Source organism: Pongo pygmaeus, chromosome X, assembly GCF_028885625.2.
Source record: "Pongo pygmaeus isolate AG05252 chromosome X, NHGRI_mPonPyg2-v2.0_pri, whole genome shotgun sequence".
Lineage (NCBI taxonomy): Eukaryota > Metazoa > Chordata > Mammalia > Primates > Hominidae > Pongo > Pongo pygmaeus.
The window spans coordinates 111,263,866-111,288,280 of record NC_072396.2 but is presented as its reverse complement, the minus strand read 5'-3'; the positions used below and the strand labels follow the sequence as shown (position 1 = coordinate 111,288,280).

The following is a 24,415-nucleotide window of genomic DNA, read 5'->3' as shown; positions in this document are numbered from 1 at the left end:
GGCTGGAGCACAGTGGTGCAATTATAGCTCACTGCAGCCTCGATCTCCCTGGCTCAAGCAATTCTCCCGCCTCAGCCTCCTAAGTAGCTGGGACCACAGGGGCACACCAGCACCCCCAGCTAACTGTGTGTGTGTTTTTTCAGTAGAGATAGGGTCTCACTGCGTTGCCCAGTCTGGTCTCAAACTCCTAGGCTCAAGTGATCCTCCTGCCTCAGCTTCCCAAAGTGCTGGGATTATAGGCATGAGCCACCATACCCAGCCCTGTGGTTAATTTTCTATTCCAATATTGGTGAGCAGCTCAAAGTATATTCCTTAGGTAACAAGTACCCTGAATAAAAGGAAATCTTTCATATTTGAAGTATATTTGAGAAAATTAATATTGCTCTAAAATTGTTATATAAATTCAAATACTTATATTGTTGTATTCATATTTCTCTTTATAGATTAGTATTTTACATGGAGAAGTGAACAAAATGAAACTGGATCAGAAAAGGTAGAAGCTTAGATTTCCTTGGTTGAAAGATTAAAGACCTATCTTTTTATTCAGTGTTTTTTTTTCCTTCTGTAGTTTGTTAACTCTTTTCTTTTTGTCACTCTACATTCCTTTCATCAGCCTTTTTATTAACTTATTTTATTCAGGTTGGAACAAGAATTGGATTTTATCCTGTCACAGCAACAGGAACTAGAATTTCTGTTGACTTATTTAGGGGAGTCTACGAGTGACCAGAGTGGACTTCATTATCTGCAGGATGCAGATGAGGAGCATGTGGAGACGTAAGTAACTGAATAAAGATTGAAGAATGGGGCAGGACTTACATATTATGAGAGCATTCCAGGAACAGAGGGGAAAAGTCGAATTGGACGGCAAGGAATACAAATCGGTAGAAAGGGACAAGTTTTGTAGTTGACATTTATCAATTTGTTTGATTGTTTTCTGCTTATCTTTTCTGGATGCTTGTAAATGAGGAAATCATTCTGGCAATTTTGTTTTATAGCATTTTGTTTACTGTTATTACTGTCAACCTTATGCATGTTCACTGTAAAGTTTTTGTATTTGTCAAATTTGTTCTTAAATTAGAAGTACAAATTTTATGTGTATGGTGTCATGGTATTGTGGGATATTTATGTTGATTCTGCTAAAACTAATAGTCATGCAATTTCTTTAGTGATAAATCATTTGCTATTTTAAAGGCAATTTGTTAATCTGGAGGCAAACTGTATAGCTTTCAAAAATGGAGTGATTTTGTCAATGTCTTGGGAGCGCTATATTTTATTTGTGAACTCTTCAGTCTTTACCTTCTGTCAATACAGTGCCAGTATTCCCAAAGTAACTTTATTTCTCTGGAACTGAGGTTTGATAATTGGCCAATTTATTAAGTATTAGAATTTGTATGAATGAACAACATAATCTAGATTGAGACTAAATTGGACACATTTTATCAATGACTTATTATGAGTTAAGACTGGGCCTATTTTTAACATGCTTGCAAGTTAACTTTTTTGTAGGAGCATTAAATGTGGTAAGTACAACTAATCTATACTAACCTAAATCAGTTTCTGCTTTTGTATTTCAACCTTTGTGAATTTTTCTTTTCTTTGTATTGCTTTCTATGCATTCTATCTTTTTTTGAAACATATAGAGTTACATTTTTGGCCATAAGATTCTACCTGTAGTTTGAAGAAATCTTCATGACATTAGTTCCTTTCCAGTTGCTCTTTTGTAGTCATATATATATATATATATATATGTATATATATATCTGTATATATATATCTGAATATATATATCTGTATATATATATCTGAATATATATATCTGTATATATATATCTGAATATATATATCTGTATATATCTATATATCTGTATATACATCTGTATATATATGAATATATACACGCGTCTGTATATATATGAATATATACACGCGTCTGTATATATATGAATATATACACGCGTCTGTATATATATGAATATATACACGCGTCTGTATATATATGAATATATACACGCGTCTGTATATATATGAATATATACACGCGTCTGTATATATATGAATATATACACGCGTCTGTGTATATATGAATATATACACGCGTCTGTGTATATATACATCTGTATATATAGACGCGTCTGTGTATATATATGAATATATAGACGCGTCTGTGTATATATATGAATATATAGACGCGTCTGTGTATATATATGAATATATAGACGCGTCTGTGTATATATATGAATATATAGACGCGTCTGTGTATATATATGAATATATAGACGCGTCTGTGTATATATATGAATATATAGACGCGTCTGTGTATATATATGAATATATAGACGCGTCTGTGTATATATATGAATATATAGACGCGTCTGTGTATATATATGAATATATAGACGCGTCTGTGTATATATATGAATATATAGACGCGTCTGTGTATATATATGAATATATAGACGCGTCTGTGTATATATATGAATATATAGACGCGTCTGTGTATATATATGAATATATAGACGCGTCTGTGTATATATATGAATATATAGACGCGTCTGTGTATATATATGAATATATAGACGCGTCTGTGTATATATATGAATATATAGACGCGTCTGTGTATATATATGAATATATAGACGCGTCTGTGTATATATATGAATATATAGACGCGTCTGTGTATATATATGAATATATAGACGCGTCTGTGTATATATATGAATATATAGACGCGTCTGTGTATATATATATGAATATATAGACGCGTCTGTGTATATATATATGAATATATAGACGCGTCTGTGTATATATATATATGTTCAAGATGAAGTCTTGCTCTGTCGCCCAGGCTGGAATGCAGTGGCATGATCTCGGCTCACTGCAACCTCTGCCTCCTGGATTCAAGTGATTCTTCTGCCTCAGCGTCCTGAGTAGCTAGGATTACAGGCACGCACCAGCACGCCCAGCTAATTTTTTGTATTTTTAGTAGAGACCGGGTTTCACCATGTTGGCCAGGCTTGTCTCGAACTCCTGACTTCAGGATCCGCTCTCCTCGGGCTCCCAAAGTGCTGGGATTACAGGCATGAGCCACCGCGCCTGGCGCTGATTTATACTGTGATGAAATATTTACCAGAATCTTCAATAATCTAGGCAACCCATTCTATGGCATAAGTACTATGCCATAGAAAGGCAGTAGATGTTACCTACAAATCTAATTGACTCTTTCAATCTATATACACATTAAGTTTGAAAAATCCTCTGGCCACTTTAATTCTCATAAACATATTTATTGACTGGGTCGTGTGTGTGTGTGTGTGTGTGTGTGTGTGTGTGTGTTTTGGGTGGAAATCTCGAGAATTTAGGCAACTAACTTGTGAACTTAGCAGGTTTGTCTATCTTTGATTATTGTGAAGCTCATTTCTCAAAACACTTTTTTGCCTGATGAAGTATATTTATATGAGGTTTTATTTTGAAAATTTGTGTATTCAAGATCATTGAAGACATCTCAGCATTTATTGAATATTGCCAAACCCTAAATAACTTCTCTTTTGTATGTAAATGTCCTATAGGTGTATTTTGACACCTTAAAGGATTTCTTTGCTCTACAGATCCCCGGGGTATTCACCTAGAGGATAAATAGGTGAAGGTAAAAATGGCAAGGTAGATAAAAGTCTTCTCATTTGGAGTGTTTTTAGAATATGGTAATAATAAGGTCACAAATGCTGCATCCATGAAAATATATCAGTAGTCATAACTGAGCTCCACTGAAAAGATAGGGGAATTAGGGCAAATCCAATTGGCAGTGTCCTGTTTATATGTCAATAACAATAGGTAGTGGAGAAAACACTTTTTGTTAATCCCTTTATTTTACTTGCCTTTTCAGTTACAGATTAGCAAAAAGTATAGATGCTCAGCTGAAACAAATGGCCCAAGATCTCAAGGATGTTGTTAATCACCTGAATACATTTGAAAGTTCTTTGACACTACTGATCCGGTGTGTTTACTGCTTTGTGTACTTAGACAACCAAGATTTGGTATGAAATTAGCGTACAGCCAGGTATGGTGGCTCATGCCTATAACCCCAGCACTTTGGTAGGCCAAGGCAAGAGAATTGCTTTAGGACAAGAGTTTGAGACCAGCCTGGGCAACATAACAAAAAACCAAACACTGCATATTCTCACTCATAGGTGGGAATTGAACAATGAGAACACATGGACACAGGAAGGGGAACATCACACTTCGGGGACTGTTGCGGGGTGGGGGGAGGGGGGAGGGATAGCATTGGGAGATATACCTAATGCTAGATGATGAGTTAGTGGGTGCAGCGCACCAGCATGGCACATGTATACATATGTAACTAACCTGCACATTGCGCACATGTACCATAAAACCTAAGGTATAATAATAATAATAATAATAATAATAATAATAATAAAGTGAAAAGATGGCCAGGCGCGGTGGCTCATGCCTGTAATCCCAGCACCTTGGGAGGCTGAGATAGGTGGCTCACGAGATCAGGAGTTCGAGACCAGCCTGGCCAACATGGTGAAACCCCATCTCTACTAAAAATACAAAAATTAGCTGGGCGTGGTAAAAAAGAAAGTAAAAAGACAATCTTCAGAATGGGAGAAAATATTTACAAATCATATATCTGTTAAGGGACTTTATATTCAGAATATATAAAGAATTCTTACAACTCAACAATAAAAAGACAAATAGCTCAATTTAAAAATCAAAAAAAAAAAATGAAAAAATCTGTCTGGGCATGGTGGTACATACCTATAGTCCTACCTACTCTGGAGGCTGAGGTGAGAGGATCACTTGAGCCCAGGAGTTGAAAGCTGCAGTAGCTATGCTTGCACCACTGTGCTCTAGCCTGGGTGACAGAGTGAGATCCAGTCTCTAAAAAGAAATTAGCATTCTGTGGTTCTTTTAAGCGAGTCCCTTTCTTCCATCTTCTATAGTGTTTCTTCCTGCCTCTAGAGATATGAAGCCCCTTGGGTGTGGTTAGTGGAGCAGGAAACATCTAGAGGCAGAAAAGGTTGTGAGTTTTTTGTGGTTATTCCCAGGAAGGTGAAAATATTACTCTTCCCTAAGTTGTCATGGTTTTCTCCCTTATTCTTCACATAACTAAGTATGTACCTGTATTTATTTTTCTGTTCACTTATTAGCCAGTTCATTCTTTTTACATATTTGTTTACATACTCATATAAGTGTTAGTAGGTATGCTTGTGTCTGTTAAACACAACCAGGCAATCCTTAATTTATGATTAGATTGTATTTTAAAATTTGTTAGGTTGACAATTTGAGACTTTACATTTTTCTATAGAAACTTGGTGAAATATGGTTATTAGGTTTACACCTGCTCCCATAGAATACTACTTAGCTCATAATAAATGTATTATATCAGTGGAATTACAGCTGAGGCTCCAATTAGAGTTAAGGTGCTGTGAATTAATTTGGCGGTAAGAAAGAATTGTTTTTTTTTTCTTTCTCTATACTCTGATTAAACAGCTTATTTCCTGTACCTTTCCCTGTTGTCTTAGCAGCTAAATGGAGTCCTCCTTTTCCCGCTCCCACTCTGTGGCAGTAGTAGTAAGAGGGATCTCCCATTATGGGAGCTCCCATTGTGCTTTCTATCAGTTAATCATAATCAGGAGTGAGGCCAGGATCGGGTAGGTGAAGATGAATGACATATATATAAGTGGTGATTATTCTTTAGTAAGCTCTTTGTTCAATTATATACAGACAGTTCTTTATCTACATACACATTATCATTTTTTTAATTATGAAGATACAGTGTGTTATAGCTGAGAAAGTATTAGAATTTTAAGTCATTTAATCTCTCTGGGTCTTGGCTCCTTCTTTTGCAAAATGTCAAGGATAGACTAAATGATCTGTAAGTCTCTTCTGGCTATAAAAATTATGCCATTCTGTACTTTGGGTGAATCTAAAGTTGAACAAAGACAAATATAAATTAATCTGAAATTATTCATGCTACCATGTCCCTGTATTCACACAGATAGATGATCAAGAGTTTACAAAATACGGATTTTCTCTTAATGAAATATTAGATTACCATTGTAATTCCAAAATTCAAACTTGTTTTGTTGGAATAGAATTTTGGTGCATAGGTAAATATATGCAGATTTAGACACTCAGCAGAGTTGATTTCTAGTTTCTCTGTGTTGAATTAATATAAGTGGAGTGTTCTCAATCAAGTAAGTAAAAGGAGACTATAATTCTTTGTCCATTTTCTGTACTTAGCCCTGGATTGTTTTATTTTATTTTAGTAGTGGGTAGTAAATGGTTTGAGTCTTTTTGTTTTCCTGGCAGGGGTGATTGGGATGTTTAAGATGAGTCAATTAAAGGGTAATTGCTGTTTGATTGCAGAATAAAAGAAGAAAGAGATCACTGACAGCTCTTTTTGCAGATAGTATAAATCCTTGGACAAGAAACGGGAAAAGCATTTTCTGAACAATAATATTCCTGTAGATAATTTATTGTAACCAGATTAACAAAGCTTTATTACTCTGGATCATATACTAGGGTAGAAAAATAGGAGCTATGTGTTCCAGTATTCACGGTGATGAGATTTATCTATTTTTATTCCCCCTTTTTTTGTGAGCGGCAATGGGAAAGACCACCTAATGTCTAAAAGTTTTATTAAGTAAGTTCATATTATGCACTGTGTTATTCAGTCACATTTTCTTACAAAATCCGTAAGGAAAATTAAGTCATCTATATTACCAGTACCCTGATAATATACTGGTGTATTTCTTTCTAGTCTTTTTTACTGTGCTGCTAAAAATACTTCTTTTGTTTTAAAGAGTACTGGAAACTATATAACTTTTTGTATTCTATCTTCACTTAATATTTTCATGGTCTTTCCCAAAAATTTTAACCATTCTTTGAAAACATGAGTTTTAATGGTACTATAATGTTTCATCAGGGTTGACTTTACCATAATATATTTAATCATTTTTTGATTGGTAGAGATATTGTTTCCAATCTTTAGCCAATATAAAATAGTCCAGTAATCACCACTTATATTTAGATTTGATTATCTACTCTGGATAGCGGAAGTAGAATATACTGACTGAGACAAAACGTATGAATATTTTAAAGCTTTTGATATGTATCATAAAAATTTACATTTTGAAAGGTTGGGTCAATTTATATTACTATTGGCTATATATGAATGTACCTATTTTTCCCACACACTCGATAACTGAGTAAGACCATTTTTTAAAAATTGCTGATTTGGTTGACAAATGGTGCTATTTTTAATTTTTTATGTGAATTCATTGTCTTGTGAAATGTGTCTTAATGTTCTTTATACTGTGGTAGTCAGTTTCTTATTGAATTATAGGTATCCAATTCCTGATAGTTACAAATAATTAAATTGAACCAATATATAAAGATAATGAACATTGCAAATATGAATTAGCAAAAAAAAATTAGTATTTAGTAATTCTCAGTCCATTTCTTACCAGAAGAAATTAAAAGTCACTTCCTAATGTCAATTTCTTATGTTTATTTTTTATTTACCACCTCAGAATAATCATAATCTAAAAGTCTTATATGTATTTTTAGCTCCACCAGATCTGCAGAATTCTGAATGCCCATATGGACTCCCTGCAGTGGACTGATCAGAATTCAGGTGGGAGTTTGCTTGTATGCCACTCTGTGTATTTATTGCAAGTAGAAAACGTGATACATGTCAGTTGTATGCTCCATGACCAAACTCATATAAAAGCTGTTGTATGGGTGTTGCTTAACGCACAGTATGTGTATTATATTTCCGAAAAACTGTAACTCATTATTTTTTTAAATGAAGTACACATAGGATAAACTAGAAATTAATGAAAATAGAGGATGGATAGGAATGGGGCACAAAGAATTGGGATAGAAGCAAGACTTCTATGAACAGGCCTTTTTATACAGTTTTGACTTGGGGGCCATATAAATGTTTTACATACCAAAAAATTAGAATTAAGTCAAAAATAATGAGAAGGAAGACAAATACTAAAATTGAATACATACTGAAACTAAACAAACCTACATAACTAATTTATAACAATCGCCCAGTTCAGATAACTTTCGAACATAGTGTTCTTGATGATGCATCCTTCTAGGATGTCATCTTAAGGATATAAGGAATGTCAAGGAAATTTTAAACTTTCTCTTAATAGGTTTATTATTAGTTTCAGAATTATAATACCAGTATTACTACCATTTCATATATATTGAGAAATAAAGCATATTAGTGATAATAGAAGTCAAGATTTTCATTGAAAGTCAAAGAGATACAAGTTATTTTTCCTCTTCTTTTCTATTTGCATTATAAATTTGAATTTAAGATATCAGTAATGAATTCCTGTTCCTTTGTTCTATACACAGAAATGGCCTAGAAGCAATGACAGACATACCCCAGTGGCAATGAGCACACCTAGAACCTAGATCTTGGTTTCTAAATGCCATTCACACTAAAAGGAACCAAGTCTTCTTGGGGAACTGTCTAATCTCATGCCTCAGGCTGGGAAAGTACAGAGTGAGCTTGAGACTTCTTGTGCAAGAAAGCAATCATTGTTCAGTGACTAATAAGGTTACATCAGGCCACAGATTGTGCTTGAAGGGACTCCCACTGGCCACATTAGGATGGTTTGAACATCAAAAAGAATAGTAGTAGTAACAGATTATAGTAGATTTAGGGAAAATAAAATCTCATGAATCTATAATGATACTCCAAAAAAAAAGGAGGTACAGGAGAAAGTCTACAGAAGCATGCCAGCAAATTATTAAAAGAAGGAATGATAAAATTAGAAAACTACTATTAATAAAACTTTCAACAGAACACTTTCATTAAGCTCACTCTCATCTTGAACACCTGCCTCATTCGTAAAATGTTCAAACTGTCATTTCTTGGCAGAAAAATATGCTAGCAGAAAATGGACCAAATACAGTCTGTAAGTTGCTGAGTTAATTTTTTCAAAACAGTTTTATTGAGGCATAATTTACATACCATAAAGTTCACCCATTTTAATTGTACACTTCAATGAGGAAAAGAGCCATTTTGCAACCCCAGCACAATAATTGATTCAGGCAAGGATCATCAATGCATGCTAAAACCATTGAGTTTAAGATCATTGGAGAATAGGATATTTATGTGGTCTCAAAAATATCACTCCATAGATTACTGAATAATTACAAAGGACAAAATGTGCCTTTACAACAGCTATCTAACAAGTACCACTTTAATGAAGTGATCAAACTTAGCCTCTCCAATAGTAGGATAACTGGACTTTATGTGCCTCTTGATCTGACATGATAAGAAGTATACAATACCATTTATGTAGTAGTCTTATCAAAAATGTTTAAGTTGAATCTAATCATAAGAAAATAATCAGATATTTCACATGTGAGACATTCTGAAAGATGATGTAGTATTCTTACCCAAAATGTTTTAACTTGAATCTAATCTCAAGGAAATAATCAGACATTCTATGTGTAAGACATTCTGAAGGGTAATTGGCTTGGACTCTTCAAAAAGTTCGTTATGAGAAAAAAATTCGAAACAAGCAAACAAAAATAAGTGGATAGTCTTAGATTAAAAGAGGCATAACATTCAAGTCTACGTTGTTAACCTTGATTAGGTACTGATCAAAACTAAAAAGATATTGTTTAGAATATTGGGGGATTGAATATGGACCGTATATTAAATGATATTAAGGAATTGTTTATTTTACTAGATGTGATAGTTATTGATTATGTAGGAAAAGATCCTTATTCTTAGAAGATTCAGGCTATGTTATTTAGAGAATTCTCATGTCTGTGGTTTACTTTCAGCAAAAATTTGCAAAGAGGAAGATTTAGCAATTTGTGGCAAAATGTTAACAGTGGGTTAATCTAGGTAAAAGGCATACAAGTGTGTGGTTTTTACTATTCTCTCAACTTTCCTATAGACTTAAAAATTGGGGGGTGGAAATCATTTTTACAGACTTTGCCTAAATATGGAATATAATGAAGCCTAAGGAATTAAGACAAATGGGAGCTAGTTAACCAGAGTGATTACTTTTAAAGATGTGGCCTTAAAATAACACAAATTTTATTATTTGGCATTCTAGATTTTTCATTTTCTGCATTAATAGAGGTCATCAACCATGAACTTCTTCAGCTTCTTTCCCTTCCAGACATACCTATATCATCATTCATCTTTACTTCCCTCTCTCCTGTGTTAAGGAAAAAATATTCTATCCATTTTGAAACTATTTTGAATTATCAGAGGGAGGTTCAATTCTATATCGCTTTAATATTTTTTAAAACTGCCCAATGGGGAGAGTTTCTAAGTCAGATAGATGCGGGTTCAAGTCAAGGCATTACCACTTAATTGTTGTGTGACCTTAATTGTTACTTAATCTCTCTGAGTCTGTATCTTCATTTTTAAAATGAGGGATAATATCTATCTTTTAGGGGTTTTGTTAGGATTAAAAGAAGCAATGTCAGTAAATGGTAGTGGCAGAACTGGTTACTGATTATCAGAATTTACTATGTTCATGAGGTCAGGTAAGAGAAAAGAAGGGTCATGTGATTCAAAAGGTAGCTATTAAATTGGATCTAGAGAAGGTAGTTCCAGGTAGTTTATCACCAAAAACCACTTACCTAGACAAGTTATAAGAACTGCTGAGATGTGAGAGTGTCAGTAACTAGAAAACACTCAGGAATGAGATTAAACAATGCTTGACTTAGTTGTCTTCCTGTCGCAAGTTTTTCTACAGTGATCAGTGCTTCTTGGGTAGAGTTGAGGAAGGTGTCAAAAAGTAATTTGGGCTGTAGAGAAAAATTATAGTGATTTTTTTCTCTTGGCAGGGATTCTCTTTGTCATAAATGAAATCTCAAGGCTTTCAGCCAGTGTTTCCTTAATAAAATTAAGATTGTTAGCATTGAAAAGGGACTTACTTTATTTAAATGGAAAAACTGTGGCTCAGAGAGGTTGAATGACTTCTTTAAGAACACACAGCTAATTAACGGCAGAGCTAGGACCAGGATCCAGACTTCCTTATTATCAGAATGGTGTTCTTCTGGTACGCTCTTAAAACAATTGTAATGTAGGATCACTAAATATAAAAACAAATCTTAGTCATGTACCTAATGGTAGAGGACAAAGGTTATCAAAGTATGATAGTACTTTGGATAGGATATAAGTTCTAGGTATCTGGGGAAAGTTCTAAGTCAACACAGGATAAAAAGAGTAAAACAATGAAGAGTAATGATTACATGGAGTTACTTTTTTGCTAAAAATTCATTTGAGCTGGAGAGGCGATGAGATTTCATATTGGTTCTCAACTGAGACAAAGGAGGCCATGAAAAAGAATGAGAAAAAAAGCCTGGTATTTCTTGACTCTGTGGGCTCCTTTTTGCCATTCCCACCCAAGGAGCCTTTCTTTTTCATATCAGGAAATGACAAGATGAAGAAATTGAGAGTGGCAGGGTTTAATTATGCTGTCTTAAGAGAGGTTGTTTTTTGTTATTTTATTTTGTTTTTTAGTAGTTAATTGGATCGTGTATGCTGAAATGATCTGTGGACTGAAAAGTTTTATGAGTAAGCTCAATGAATCCATTTATTTCTACTCAAATAATAGTTATAGAAAAAGTAATAGATGTGTTATTTTAACAATACAAATATTATAGTTTTTTACTAAAGAGAAATCTTCAACTTGTATATAATCAAATCTTTATTTTAAAAGGATTCTGGGAAATGTTTTGATAATTTAATATCTTTAATTTTAATACACATTTTTTTCATCATAAAACATGACAACTGTTGCACTAAGAAGATCATATATTTAACTAAAAAGTTGGCTCTTTAAAAGTGATTTGGAGGCTGGGCACTGTCTCTCATGCCTGCAATCCCAGCACTTCAGGAGGCCAAGGTGGATGGATTGCTTGAGCCCATGGATTCGAAACCAGCCTGGGCAACAAAGTGAGACCTCATCTCTTAAAAAAAATAGTAGCTGGGTGTGGTAGCACACACCTGTGGTTCCAGCTACTTGGGAGACTGAGGTAGGAGGTTTGAGCTTCAGAGTTCAAGGCTTCAGTGAGCCATGATTGCATCACTACACCCTAGCCTTGGTGACAGTGAGACTGTGTCTTAAAAAAAAGGGTGATTTGGAAATGAAACATTACACTTTAAATATGTTAAAATATTACATAAAAGTCCAGTCAACTTTTCAATATCCATGAATAAGTTACAGAGAACCAGGCCCCTTTCTTTCTCTAACTTATATGATGGGTTAGATAAATGATGGGACTGAACTAGAAAGGTGTCAAAGTACTAGCTAATTGAATTAAGGAGTGTCTGAACATGTGTAGGTAATGACCAATTTTTACATTTGATATTTCCCTCCTTTGTTTAACATTAACTATGCCTTTTTTTCTCCCGATCAGTCTAGATAATTGGGAATTAGTAGTAACTATAGTCAAATACCAGTTTCCCCTCTTGTTATTCTCTTTTTAAAAATTTACATTATTTTGAGGTTGACTTGATGGCAATGCTGCAGTCACACATCTGTCTTCTTAGTTGGTAGTCATTGAAACTGCAGCAACTCCAGTTCTTCTGGGACCACTTATGACAGAGTTGGCAATCCATCTGAGCCAATTTGTTACTAGTTTTAAGTATATGGTGCTACTTCTCTTAGAGAGGCGACATGGGGTGAGGGATAGGCATTTTCTGTTTCTTCATATACCAAACCATAATCATGTCTGGTACTATTTATCCAACACCCCAATAAAGGAATGGGCAATGCAAAAATCTTATACTTGTAATTATTTGAAAGTTCACTGAGTATTTTCATGGCATTTTACTTCTTTCATAAAGTATCCCAAAGCTTCAAGACTAAAATTTATTTCATCCATAATTATTGCAGTCTCTTAAGGAATAGAACTGCATAATTATTTAATAGCTGCTCACAACATTTAGGCTGCTATTTAGGGCAGAGTTACTCCTTAGAGTAATTATAAGCACCATAGGGATTTTGTAATATTTCCAAAATACAATCCCATTAGTACTAAGCTGAATGGCTATGAACACCTTATTTTTTTGGTGCAAAACATTCTTAGTTGTCTCTCATGATTTGACTAACTCTTGCATAAAATGTCATAGGACCATTTTAGAAAAGTAGTTTTGTGTGATATGTAATAATCATACTTCATATTTACCCAGTGTTAATATTTATTGTCTGAGGGTATTGTTTTTAATTAGATTTTTTGGAGTTGGATTTTTTTAAGAAGCTTTGGTCCAGACAAGAAAGATTTTTTAAAAATACATATATATGTATTTTTTGAGACAGGGCCTCACTCTGTCACCCAGGCTGGAGTGCAGTGGCATGATCTCGGCTCACTGCAACCTCTGCCTTCCGGTTCAAGTGATTCTCCTGCCTCACAGCCTCCCGAGTAGCTGGGACTACAGGCACGCACCACCATGCCCGGCTAATTTTTGTATTTTTTGGTAGAGACAGGGTTTCATGGTGTTAGCCAGGCTGGTCTCGAACTCTTGGCTTCAAGTGATCCACCGCCTCGGCCTCCCAAAGTGTGAGGATTACAAGCATGAGCCACCACACTCGGCCTAAAAATATTTTTATTAATTACTTTCATCCCTCCCTCTCATATCTGAAAAGTATCAGATGCTGAGATGCCAAAAGATGCCTTTGAATTCCAATTAAAGTGCCTTCTTTCTGTTTCGTCTTCTAGAATAGAATCTGATTTACTGAGCAAGGTTGTTTCATTTACTTCCTCTTTTTCTTTAATTCTTTGGGAAATCTTGGTGACATTGGTTGATTGGTGAGGTCATCTCTTGTGTTCTTGAGTATAATGTTCCACTTCACCTACTTGAAAAGTGAATGCCCTTGTTCTGCCAGAGATGCGGCAGCAACACAAAGACATCTCTGTGAGGTTCACTTTTAGCGTCTCTTAACCTCAACAGACACTTGGTTGTTCCCAGTGCAGTTAATTGAAAGGTATTTTATGTCTTTCCACTGTTTATTAGCCACTTGCTCATCTTTGTTCCCCTTTACAGACAAAATAGATTTGTTGTCACACCTTTGTCTCTTGATTCTAAAGAACTTCTTGTAGGTTTGATTAGGGTACTAAAATTAGAATTGAGCAAGTATTCAGCTCCTGTTAGGAAAGCACATGTATGTGATGGTTAACATTCTCAGAGCTTCACTTCCCAAACTTCCTTTTCTATATGTAAATCCAGATTTGAAATACACTCAATACATCTGCAAAATTAGATTTCTCACTAATCCTACTTATGTACATTTTGTGCCCAAGTGAATTTCCTCAAGCTGGAGAGACTCCCCAGATGAAATATGTAACATAATTTAAATCACTTCCAAATAGCAGAATATATATTGTTTGTGAGAAGGACGGATTTTTCTCCAAAGTAATTTTATTTCTGTTACTGACCAAAAAACAAACACAGTACACTGAAGTCTTACTCTAATGCTTTTTTTGGGGCCCATCTCAATGGCCACCTCATGGATAAGATAAACTGATGGTATTTCACCAATTAAACTTTGCCAGATGGGATTTAGATAGGCCAGCTGCATTCTAAGCACTTCAGTGTTTGAAGGGACAACAAATAGTATTTGCTGCAATGCCAGTTATTAGCTCAGCATAATGCTTTTTATTAAAAAATTTCACAGCATTTGGCAAACAGGTGCACTGTAACAGAAAAAGCACTGTTATATGGGAATCTAAAGATACAGGTCATAGTAGAAATTCATTAGCTTTGGCCTTTGAGAGGTAACTTAACCTTCTTGAGTTTTTAATTATTTGTTCCATCCCAGGGTATTGTGGGAATCAAATAGGGTAATATATATTGGCATTTTGAAAACTGAGTGCTATATAATTGGAAGATGTTCTTTTAGATGCCAGTTGAAACAGCACAGTAGTTGTGACTCTAAATACAAAGCATCTACTATATGCCAAGTCATTGTATATCTCAGTGTAGGAGGTATAAATATTAATGGCACCTCTGCCTTGAACAGATACAAAGTGAGGGGGTAGGGGTATGGTAAAGGAAGAAGAACATAATATGCTGTTGATTTCCTAGAAAAGGTAGAATTTGAAATGAGACTTGAATAAGTAATAATTTCAACAGGATGACTGAATAAAGACCACTTAAGATATAATAATTCTACTACATTTTTCTCCTCTGCCTCCATGAATTCAGGATGCTTTCACCATCTTTTCTTTTTACACTCTTCCTTGAAATCTATTTTTTATTAATTTTGTGTGAAGGGCAGTGCTACATACAAGCAGAATGTCTTGTCACTTGTCACCACCTTAATATATCAGTGGCAAGACCAATATGTGTATTCTCATGGCAGAAATGGAGCTTTGTACATCTCTGTAAATACTCTTTCTCCCATCAGAAATACTTAGCACTAAGAATTCAGGTACATTTATTCTGAGTGTAACTTTGATTTTAATAAACTGGGTATCTTAAAAGAAGCTATGAGTAGTGAGAAGACAGTATTCTCTCTCTTTCATCCTCTTCCCTCTCCCCTCTCCCTGTATCCTTCCTTTCCTCTGTTTCTGAATGAGAAATAAACCTTAATTATGGCAAGCCCCTAAGATTTCAAGGTTGCTTTTAAACAGCCTAACTAAGAACCTAACTAACATAGAAGGTAGATTGGACAATAACTGAAACCTTAAAATGTGGCACTGGCTTAGCAGGCAGGCAACAATGAGGAAACATACAGTGAAGGCTGAAAAGATGGCCAGCCATATTAAGCAGTTAGAACAGATTTGGTAAAACTGTTGCCTAACATAAATTGGGGTTCATATTATATGGCTACTGAGCTGGCAGTTGTAGGAAAAGAGGTTGGGAATCAAAACTTATTTGTGTGTGTTGGTCTTTTTTTAATTGAAGTTTCTATTGAGGTAGTTGTAGAATAATATAGAAGTCATGTTAATTCTTTACCTAGTTTTCCTCAGAGGCAACATCTTACAAAACTGTAGTACAGTATTACAACTAGGATATTCACATTGATAAAATCTAATCTACTTCAGATTTCCCCAGTTTTACTTGTGTGTGTGTATTTAGTTCTGTACAGTTTTATCACATGTAGATTTGTATATCTACCACCATAGTCAAGATACAGAACAGTTTCATACCACATTTCCTCATGTTCCCCCCTTTATCACAGCATCCACCTTCCCTCCCTTCTACCAAATTCCCCTACCCACCCCTCTACCGCATTTCCTAATTAACTCCTTGACAACTACAAATCTATTTTCTATTTCTAAAATTCTATCATTTCAAAATATATAAATAGAGTCATACAGCACGTAACGTTTTGGGATTGGCTTTTTCCCCCTCAGCATAATTCTCCAAAGATTCATTGTGTTTCTGTGTGTATCAATAGTTTGATTCTTTCTATTGCTGAGTAATATTCCATGGTATGGGTATACCGCAGTTGGTTTAACCATTCACCTGTTGCAGGACATCTGGGCTGTTTCCAGTTTTAGGACATTATGAATAAAACTGCTGTGAACATTTATGTACAGGTTCTTTTGTGAATGTAAGTTTTTGTTTCTCTGGGATAGATATCCAGGAATACAATTGCTGGATCATATGGTGGTTGTGGGTTTAGAAACTGCCACATTATTTTCCAGAGTGGCTGTACCATTTTACGTGTCCCCCAGCAGTGTATGAGTGATCCAGTTTGTTTGTGTCCTCATTAGCATTTGGTATTTTCGCTGTTTTTCATTTTAGCTCATGTAATGGAGGTGTAGTGATATCATGGCAGTTTTAAGTTGCATTTCCCTGATGAATGATGGTGCTGAACCTTTTCCTGTACTTACTTCCTATCAGTATAAACTTTTCAGTGAAATGCCTGTTTGTGTCCTCTGTCCATGTCCTAATCAAATTGTTTATTTTTTACTGTTGTGTTTTGAGAATCTTCATGTGTTCTAGATGCAAGTGTTTTGTCACATATGTGGTTTGCAAATATTTTCTCACAGTCTGTAGCCTATTCATTTTCTTAGTAGAGTTGTTCACAGAACAAAGTTTTTTAATTTTGATGCAATTCATTTGATGAGTTTTATTTTATGGATTATGTTTCTGGTGTCCAGTCTAAGAACTGTTTGCCTAGCCCCATATCCCCAAGATTTTTTCCTATATATTTTTTCTACAAGTTTTATCATTTTACATTTAAGGCTGTGACCCATTTTGATTTAATTTTTATATAAGATAGGAGGCTTAGATTAAGATTCTTCTTCTTCTTTTTCCTACAAATATCCAGTTGTTCCAGCACCATTTTTGAAAAAGTACCCTTCCTCAATTAAATTGCTTTTGTGCCTTAAAAAAAAAAATAAAAACAACCTGTTTGACATATCTGTGTGGGTCTTTTTCTGAGGTCTCTATACTATGGGTCTATGTGTCTTTCCCCCAATGCTTTCATTACTATAGCCATACAGTAAGAAGCCTTAGTATCTGGTAGAATGATTCTTCCCACTTTATTCTTCTCTGTCAAGATTGTTTTAGTTTCCGTAAAAATTTCCTGGGATTTGATAGGAATTGCATTTAACCTATAGATCAATTTGGGGAGAATTAACATCTTTACTGTGTTGAGTCTTCCCATCTATGAACATATGTCCCAAAATTTATCTAGGTGTTCTTTGATTTCTTTCATGAGCATTTTGCAATTTTCATCACCCACATCACATACATGTTTTGGTTTTGTTAGATTTATACCTTAGTATTTTACTACTTTGTAGTGATTATGAATGGTATTATGTTACACAAGTTTTTGTTAGTGTAAAATCAACACAATTTTTGTGTGTTGATCTTATATCTTTTGACATTGCTGAACTCACTTGTTAGTTCTAGGAGGTTTTTTTGTGTGGATTCCTCGGAATTTTCCTTATAGACAGTTATGTCATCTGCAAATAGAGTATTATTTTTTCCTTTCCAATCTATATGCCATTTATTTCTTTTTCTTGTCTTTTTGCACTGGCTAGAACTTCAGTATACTATGTTGAGTAGTAGTGATAAGAGCAGACATCCTTGCCTTGTTCCTGATCTTATGTGGAAAGCCTTCAGTCTTTCACCTTAAGTATGATGTTATTTGTAGATTTTTTTTGTAGATGCCCTTTATCAAGTTGAGGTAATTCCCCTCTGGGAGTTTTTGTTTGTTTGTTTGTTTTACTATGAACAGGTACTGGATTTCGTCAAATTCCTTTTCTGCAGCAATTGACATAATCATGATTTTTCTTCTTTAACTCATAGTGGATTACATTGAGATATAATTATTTTATTTTATTTTATGTTTTGAGACAGAGTTTCACTCTTGTTGCCCAGGCTGGAGTGCAATGGTGCAATCTTGGCTCACTGCAACCTCCGCCTCCCAGGTTCAAGCGATTCTCCTGCCTCAGCCTCCCAAATAGCTGGGATTACAGACATGTGCCACCACGCCCAGGTAATTTTGTATTTTTAGTAGAGACAGGGTTTCACCTTGTTGGTCAGGCTGCTCTCGAACTCCTGACATCTGGTGATCTACCCGCCTCAGCCTCCCAAAGTGCTGGGATTACAGGCAAGAGCCACCACGCCCAGCCTACGTTGATATATTTTCAATCTTGAGTCAGCCTTACATATGTGGAATAAATTCTACTTGGTCAGGGTTTATAATTCCTTTTATACATTGTAGGATTTGGTTTGCTAGTATTTTGTTGAGGATTTTTAAATGTATGAGAGATTTTTCAAGTGTTCATGATATGTATTGGTTGGTAGTTTGGGGCGTTTTTGGTTTTGTTTCCTTTTGCTGTTTCTGCCAGGTTTTGGTAATAGTATAATACTGGCCTTTATTTTTTAGAAGGATTTGTGAATAATTGTTATTAATTCTTCTTTAAGTGCTTGGTAGAATTTTCCAGTAAAATTATCTGGGCCTGGATATTTTGTTTTTGAGAGCTTTTAAATTACCAATGGAATTTCTTTAATGTTTCTAGGACTATTCAGATTATCTGTTTCATCTTGGTTGAGTTCTCATAGTTTGTAGTCTTTTAGGAATTGGTGCATTCCTGCTAAGTGGTTGACTTTATAAGTATAAATTTGTTGATAGGATTTCCTTTTTAGCCTTTTGATGGCAGTAGGATCTGTAGTGGTATACCCTGTCCTGGTTTTGGTGATTTGTGTTTTCTCTATTTTTTTTTCTGTCTTGCTAGAGGTTTATTAATTTTATTGATTTTTTTCAGAGTCAGCTTTTTGTCTCGATGTTTTTCTGTGATGTTTCTGTTTGCAATTTCATTGATAACAACTCTTTGTTATTTTCTTCATCTGCTTGCTTTGGGTTAATTTTGCTCTTTTTCTGTTTTCTTAAGGTAAGACCTTAAGATTATTGATTTTCAAACTCTCCTTTTTAATAAGTGACTTATGGGTTGGAGGGTAGCATATACAGCGTGGGTGTGTTAGACAAAGGGATGATTCACATCCTGGGTGGGGCAGAGCTGAACTGTGTAAGATTTCATCACACTACTCAGAATGGTGCACAATTTCAAACTTATACATGGTTTATTTCTAGAATTTTTCATTTAACATTTTCTGACCACAGTTGATCACTGGTAACTGAAATCATGTAAAGTGAAACCATGCCTAAGGGAGGACTACTGCATTCTCCTTATTTATTTATTTATTTATTTTTGCCACTGCGCCCAGCTAAGGGCTCATTTTTAATCATAAATAATATTGCCTAATATTACAGCTGACATTCCATTATTACCTTGCCTAGTAGGTTTCCAGAGAAACAGTGTTGAAAGCCAAACTCGAGGTCATTTCACCAGGGAGAAAGAAAAGGTTTTATTAACCCTTTACTCATAGCAGTCCAGGGTAATCTCACAGTATCAGGACCCAGTCTCCTATATTGCTGCTCTGCCATTCATGGCTTCTATTTCCAAGGTTACTTTGAAGTCCAAGAATCCTGCTGGAGCTCTAGCTACAACATCCATCTTCTAGCAGGAACAGAAGATGAGTCCACCTGCTTCCCCTTAAGCCTTTAAGTTTAAAGAAACTTCCCAGAAGCACCACTAAGCACTTGTTATTTTCTTTTTTCTTTTTTATTCCATCACTCAGCACTTCTTATTCCATGTCAATTCCAGAACTTAGTCATATGACCACATGTATCTGCAAGGAAAGCTAGGCACATTGCTAACCTGAATAAATTCTAGGATTCTGATACAAAGCAAAAAAGGGAGAACAGATCATTGGGTCAGGCAATTAGCATGCTCTCCTATACATACATAAGGAGGAAACAATAAGCTTTTTATTAAAAGCTGAGACTAAAAAGAAGTCATATAAATTAGCTGGGCATGGTGGCACGTGCCTATAATCCCAGCTACTTGGGAGGCCGAGGCATGATAATCGCTTGAACCTGGGAGGCAGAGGTTGCAGTGAGCCAAGATCATGCCACCGCACTCCAGCCTGGGCAACAAGAGTGACAGACTATCAAAAAATAAAAAAATTAAAAAGTCATATAGACATTGGGATATAGATGATTGCTTATAATCATCTGCTTATGATTTGAAAATGCTTTTTATCAAGGTAAGTCATTTTCCAATTAAATACAAAACTTTTGAAAGAAAAAAATTCTTTGGACCAGGCATGATGGCTCACACCTGTAATTATAGCACCTTGTCGAGGCAGGAGGACCACTTGAGCTCATGAGTCTGACACCAGCCTGGGCAACACGACAAAACCCCATCTCTACAACAAATACAAAAATAAGCTGGGCATGGTTGCACATGCCTGTAGTCCCAGCCACTAGGGAGGCTGAGTTGGGAGGATGGCTTAAGCCCAGGAGGCGGAGGTTGCAGTGAGCCCAGACTGCGCCACTGCACTACAGCCTGGGCGACAGAGCCAGAACTTGATTTAAAAAAAAAATTATTCATCCTAGAACGTTAGCTCTCTAATCTGTTAAAATAGTTTTATCTCCATCAATTGTGAGATGTAATTAACATGAGGTATGTTTTAACTTACTGGTACTAGGTTAAACTATAGGAAATTGCTGTTTTTTGTAGTCGGAAACAATCAAATATTGGCAATTTTACACAGCTCAACCTGTAACAAAGTATCAAAGGGTGTGAATAATTTACTTAAAAAATATAAACTAGCACAGATTTAGTTTACTGCCATGATAAAATGACTACTACAGCTGAATTTCAATAATCTTTCTCAAGTGGGAAAGGAGCAAAATTACATCTGGAATATTTGGAATTGTTCCTTTATCCTTAAGCACTTTAAAATTCTTTTTCTATTCCTAGATGAAATACTTATTGTAGTAGACTAAAAATAGGCCCCAAAGACTTCCATGCCCTAATCCCTAGTATTATGCCTGTGTATGTTAAATGACCTAGCAAAAGAGACTTTGCAGATGGAATTAATGTTGTTTTGTTTTGTTTTGTCTTTGAGATGGAGTCTCGCTCTGTCACCCAGGCTGGAGTGCAGTGGCGCAATCTCAGCTCACTGCAACCTCCACCTCCCGGGCTCAAGCAATTCTCCCGCCCCAGCCCCCTGAGTAGCCAGGACCACAGGTGTGTGCCACCACACCTGGCTAATTTTTGTATTTTTAGTAGAGACAGGGTTTCACCATGTTGGCCAGGCTGGTTTCAAACTCCTGACCTTGTGATCCACCTGCCTTGCCTCCCAAAGTGCCGGGATCACAGGCGTGAGCCACTGCGCCTGGCCAGAATTAATCTTATACACCTTCAGCAGGGTGCAGTGGTTCATGCCTGCAATCCCGGCACATTGAGAGGCCAAGACAGGAGGATCACCAGAGCCCAGGAGTTCAAGACCAGCCTGGGCAACATAATGAGACCCCATCTCTTAAAAAAAAAATGTAAAAAAACAGCCAGGCATGGTGGTGCGTGCCTGCAGTCCCACCCACTCAGGAGGCTGAGGTGGGAGGACTGCCTGAGCCCGGGAGTTCAAGGCTGTAGTAAGCCGTGGTCACGCCACTGCACTCCAGCCTGGGCAACAGAGCGAGATCCTGTCCCAAAGGAAAAAAAAAAGTTATCGACCTTAAAATAGGGAGATTATCCACCTGGGCCCAGAGTAATCAAATAGATATTTAACAGTGGAAATGGAAGACAGCAGGGTAGGTCAGAGAGAGGGATGATGGAAGAAGTAACAGGAATGATTCAAAATGGGAGAGGGACTTCACCCACTATTGCAGGCTCTGAAGAAAAGGGGATCATGAGCCAAGGAATGAAGGCAGCCTTCAGAAGCTAGAAATGACCCTCAGCTAACAGACAGCAAGGAAAGGAGACTTTGATCCTTCAACTGCAAAGAACTGAATTCTGCCAACAACTGAATAAACAAGGAAATGGATTTGCCCCCAATCCCAGAAACTCCATAAAGGAATGCATTCCTGCCAGTACTTTGAATTTAGGCCAGATAAGACCCGTGTCACACTTTTCACCTACAAAACTATAAGACAATACATTTGTGTTAACTCACTGAGTTTGAAGTAATTTGTAACAGCCTCAAAGGAAAACATATACTTACCTTAATAAAACCTTGAATTTAAAGGACTCAGAAGGGTCCCTAAAGTCATTTACAAGTATTTCATTTTACTTATTTTTTGAGACAGGGTCTCACTGTGTCACCCAGGCAAGAGTACAGAGGCGCAAACGCAGCTCACTGCAGCCTTGACCTCCCATCCCAGGCCATCCTCCCAGGTCAGCTGCCCAGTAGCTGGTACCACAGGCGCACAACACTATGTCCAGCTAATTCTAAAAAATTTTTTGTAGAGATGGGGCCTCCCCACGTTACCCAGACTGGTCTCAAACTCCTAGGCCCAAGTGATCCTCCCACCTCGGCCTCCCAAAGTGCTGAGATTACAGGTGTGAGCCACTGCACCCAGCCCAAACTGTATTTTAAAAATCCAATTCATGTCTGGTTCCAAATGATTCTGGTAAAATAAGTTGTGTTATGACTGGATATGTGTGTATAGCCGGTAAAATGCAATAAAATATTAAAAGACTGAAAGCTACACAGCAATTATTTTTATGTAAGAACTCTAAAAAGTTCTTGACAAGTTATTATGGGAAACATTTCATCTAGGAGTGATTTCTAAGGCAGCATTTGAGTTTCCATAAAAACAGAACTTTCTTTCTCAGAAGGTATATCAATAAGAGGACCAGAATCTTCTATTTCCAAGTGCATTGGTTTCTCCTGTTCACAACTCAGGTTTGAACTCTCGTTCATTTGAAACTTTTCCAATTCTAAAGATTTATCTGGGGCTGAAGCTACCACTTCTTCGTCTTCATTTTCATGTAGAAAGCTATAAATCATGTTGGGTCGATAGGAGAAATCATTATCCTTTATTTGCAACCATTCCATCCCACCTATGTTTTCTTCTCCTTCCTTCTTCTCTGTCAGAAGAGTTCTTGTCATGCTGAGCTTCTTCATTGTATGACATTTATATTTTAGCACTGTTTTATTATTGCCTTCTGTATCAGCATGTTCAACATTTTCTTCAAATATAACACAGGTCCCAAGAGTGTCTTCATACTCCCCAGCAAAGACACAGCTGTCCACTTGCAGAATGGGCCTCTCAGTGTCAATGCCCAAAACCTTGCATTTATTTTCACATGAGAGAAAGTCTGAATCAATAATTCCTGATAATTCCACTAGAACCAACTGCTCCTCCTCTTCCTCCTCTTCTCCGTCCTCCAGACCCCGCTAGTCGGCCGCGGCCTTGGTCCCGTGGCGCCTTGCCTACTAGTCACTGGCCACGCCCTCCGGGAGCTGCCATCTTGAGTACTGGCCCTGCATTCTCTTTTAAGGCATTTCTGATAATCAGCAATTTAAAAACCCTAGTTGTTATCTCCAACTGTCAATTTCACTAATGGTTCTTTTACTATCCATTATAAAGCTCCATGTTAACAAACATCTGCACATAGATATCCCAAAGGCTCAAATTAAACTTGTCTAAAACTAAACTCATTATTTTCATATTCTCCCGGGTCTCCCAGATCTGTAACTCCTTTTCTTTTTCTCAGCAAAAGACTGCTGCTATTTACTCAGGAATCTAAAGCAGGCTATTTCTATTTCTTCAGGAAGTGATGATGATTATACTTCTTAAATAGCTCTTGAATCCTTTCTCTTCACTAGTTTCCCACTACTACATCCCTATTTCAGGCTTGCTTTGTCCCCCACCTTGAAAATATATTTTTTTTCAGGTTTATGAAAAACAGCAGCTCCTTGTCCATACCTTATTTTCTTACTCCCTAGGGGCAATCACTTTCAATTATTTTAGCTAAATTTTGCAACTATTTATTTTTATATTTTTAAACATCATGTAGTGTTACTTTTTAGTTTTTCCATATTAGGCCTTCTCTACTGACTTTCCAAAAT

The 24,415-nt window shown here is 36.1% G+C and overlaps 1 protein-coding gene and 1 pseudogene across 4 annotated transcripts in view; one reads left to right on the top strand and one right to left on the bottom strand.

Moving 5' to 3' along the window:
* The window catches only part of NUP62CL (nucleoporin 62 C-terminal like), a 145,888-nt gene that overhangs the window by 113,901 nt on the left and 7,572 nt on the right, over positions 1-24,415 (top strand). For all 4 annotated transcript variants that reach the window (XM_054471554.2, XM_054471552.2, XM_054471555.2 and 1 more), the window contains 3 exons: positions 444-493; positions 640-774; positions 7,594-7,660. In XM_054471554.2, the coding sequence (XP_054327529.1) occupies positions 444-493; positions 640-774; positions 7,594-7,618 (210 nt within the window). In that variant the 3' untranslated portion in view covers positions 7,619-7,660. The remainder of the gene's footprint in view (positions 1-443; positions 494-639; positions 775-7,593; positions 7,661-24,415) is intronic.
* LOC129024467 (general transcription factor 3C polypeptide 6-like) lies at positions 23,191-23,706 on the bottom strand (annotated as a pseudogene).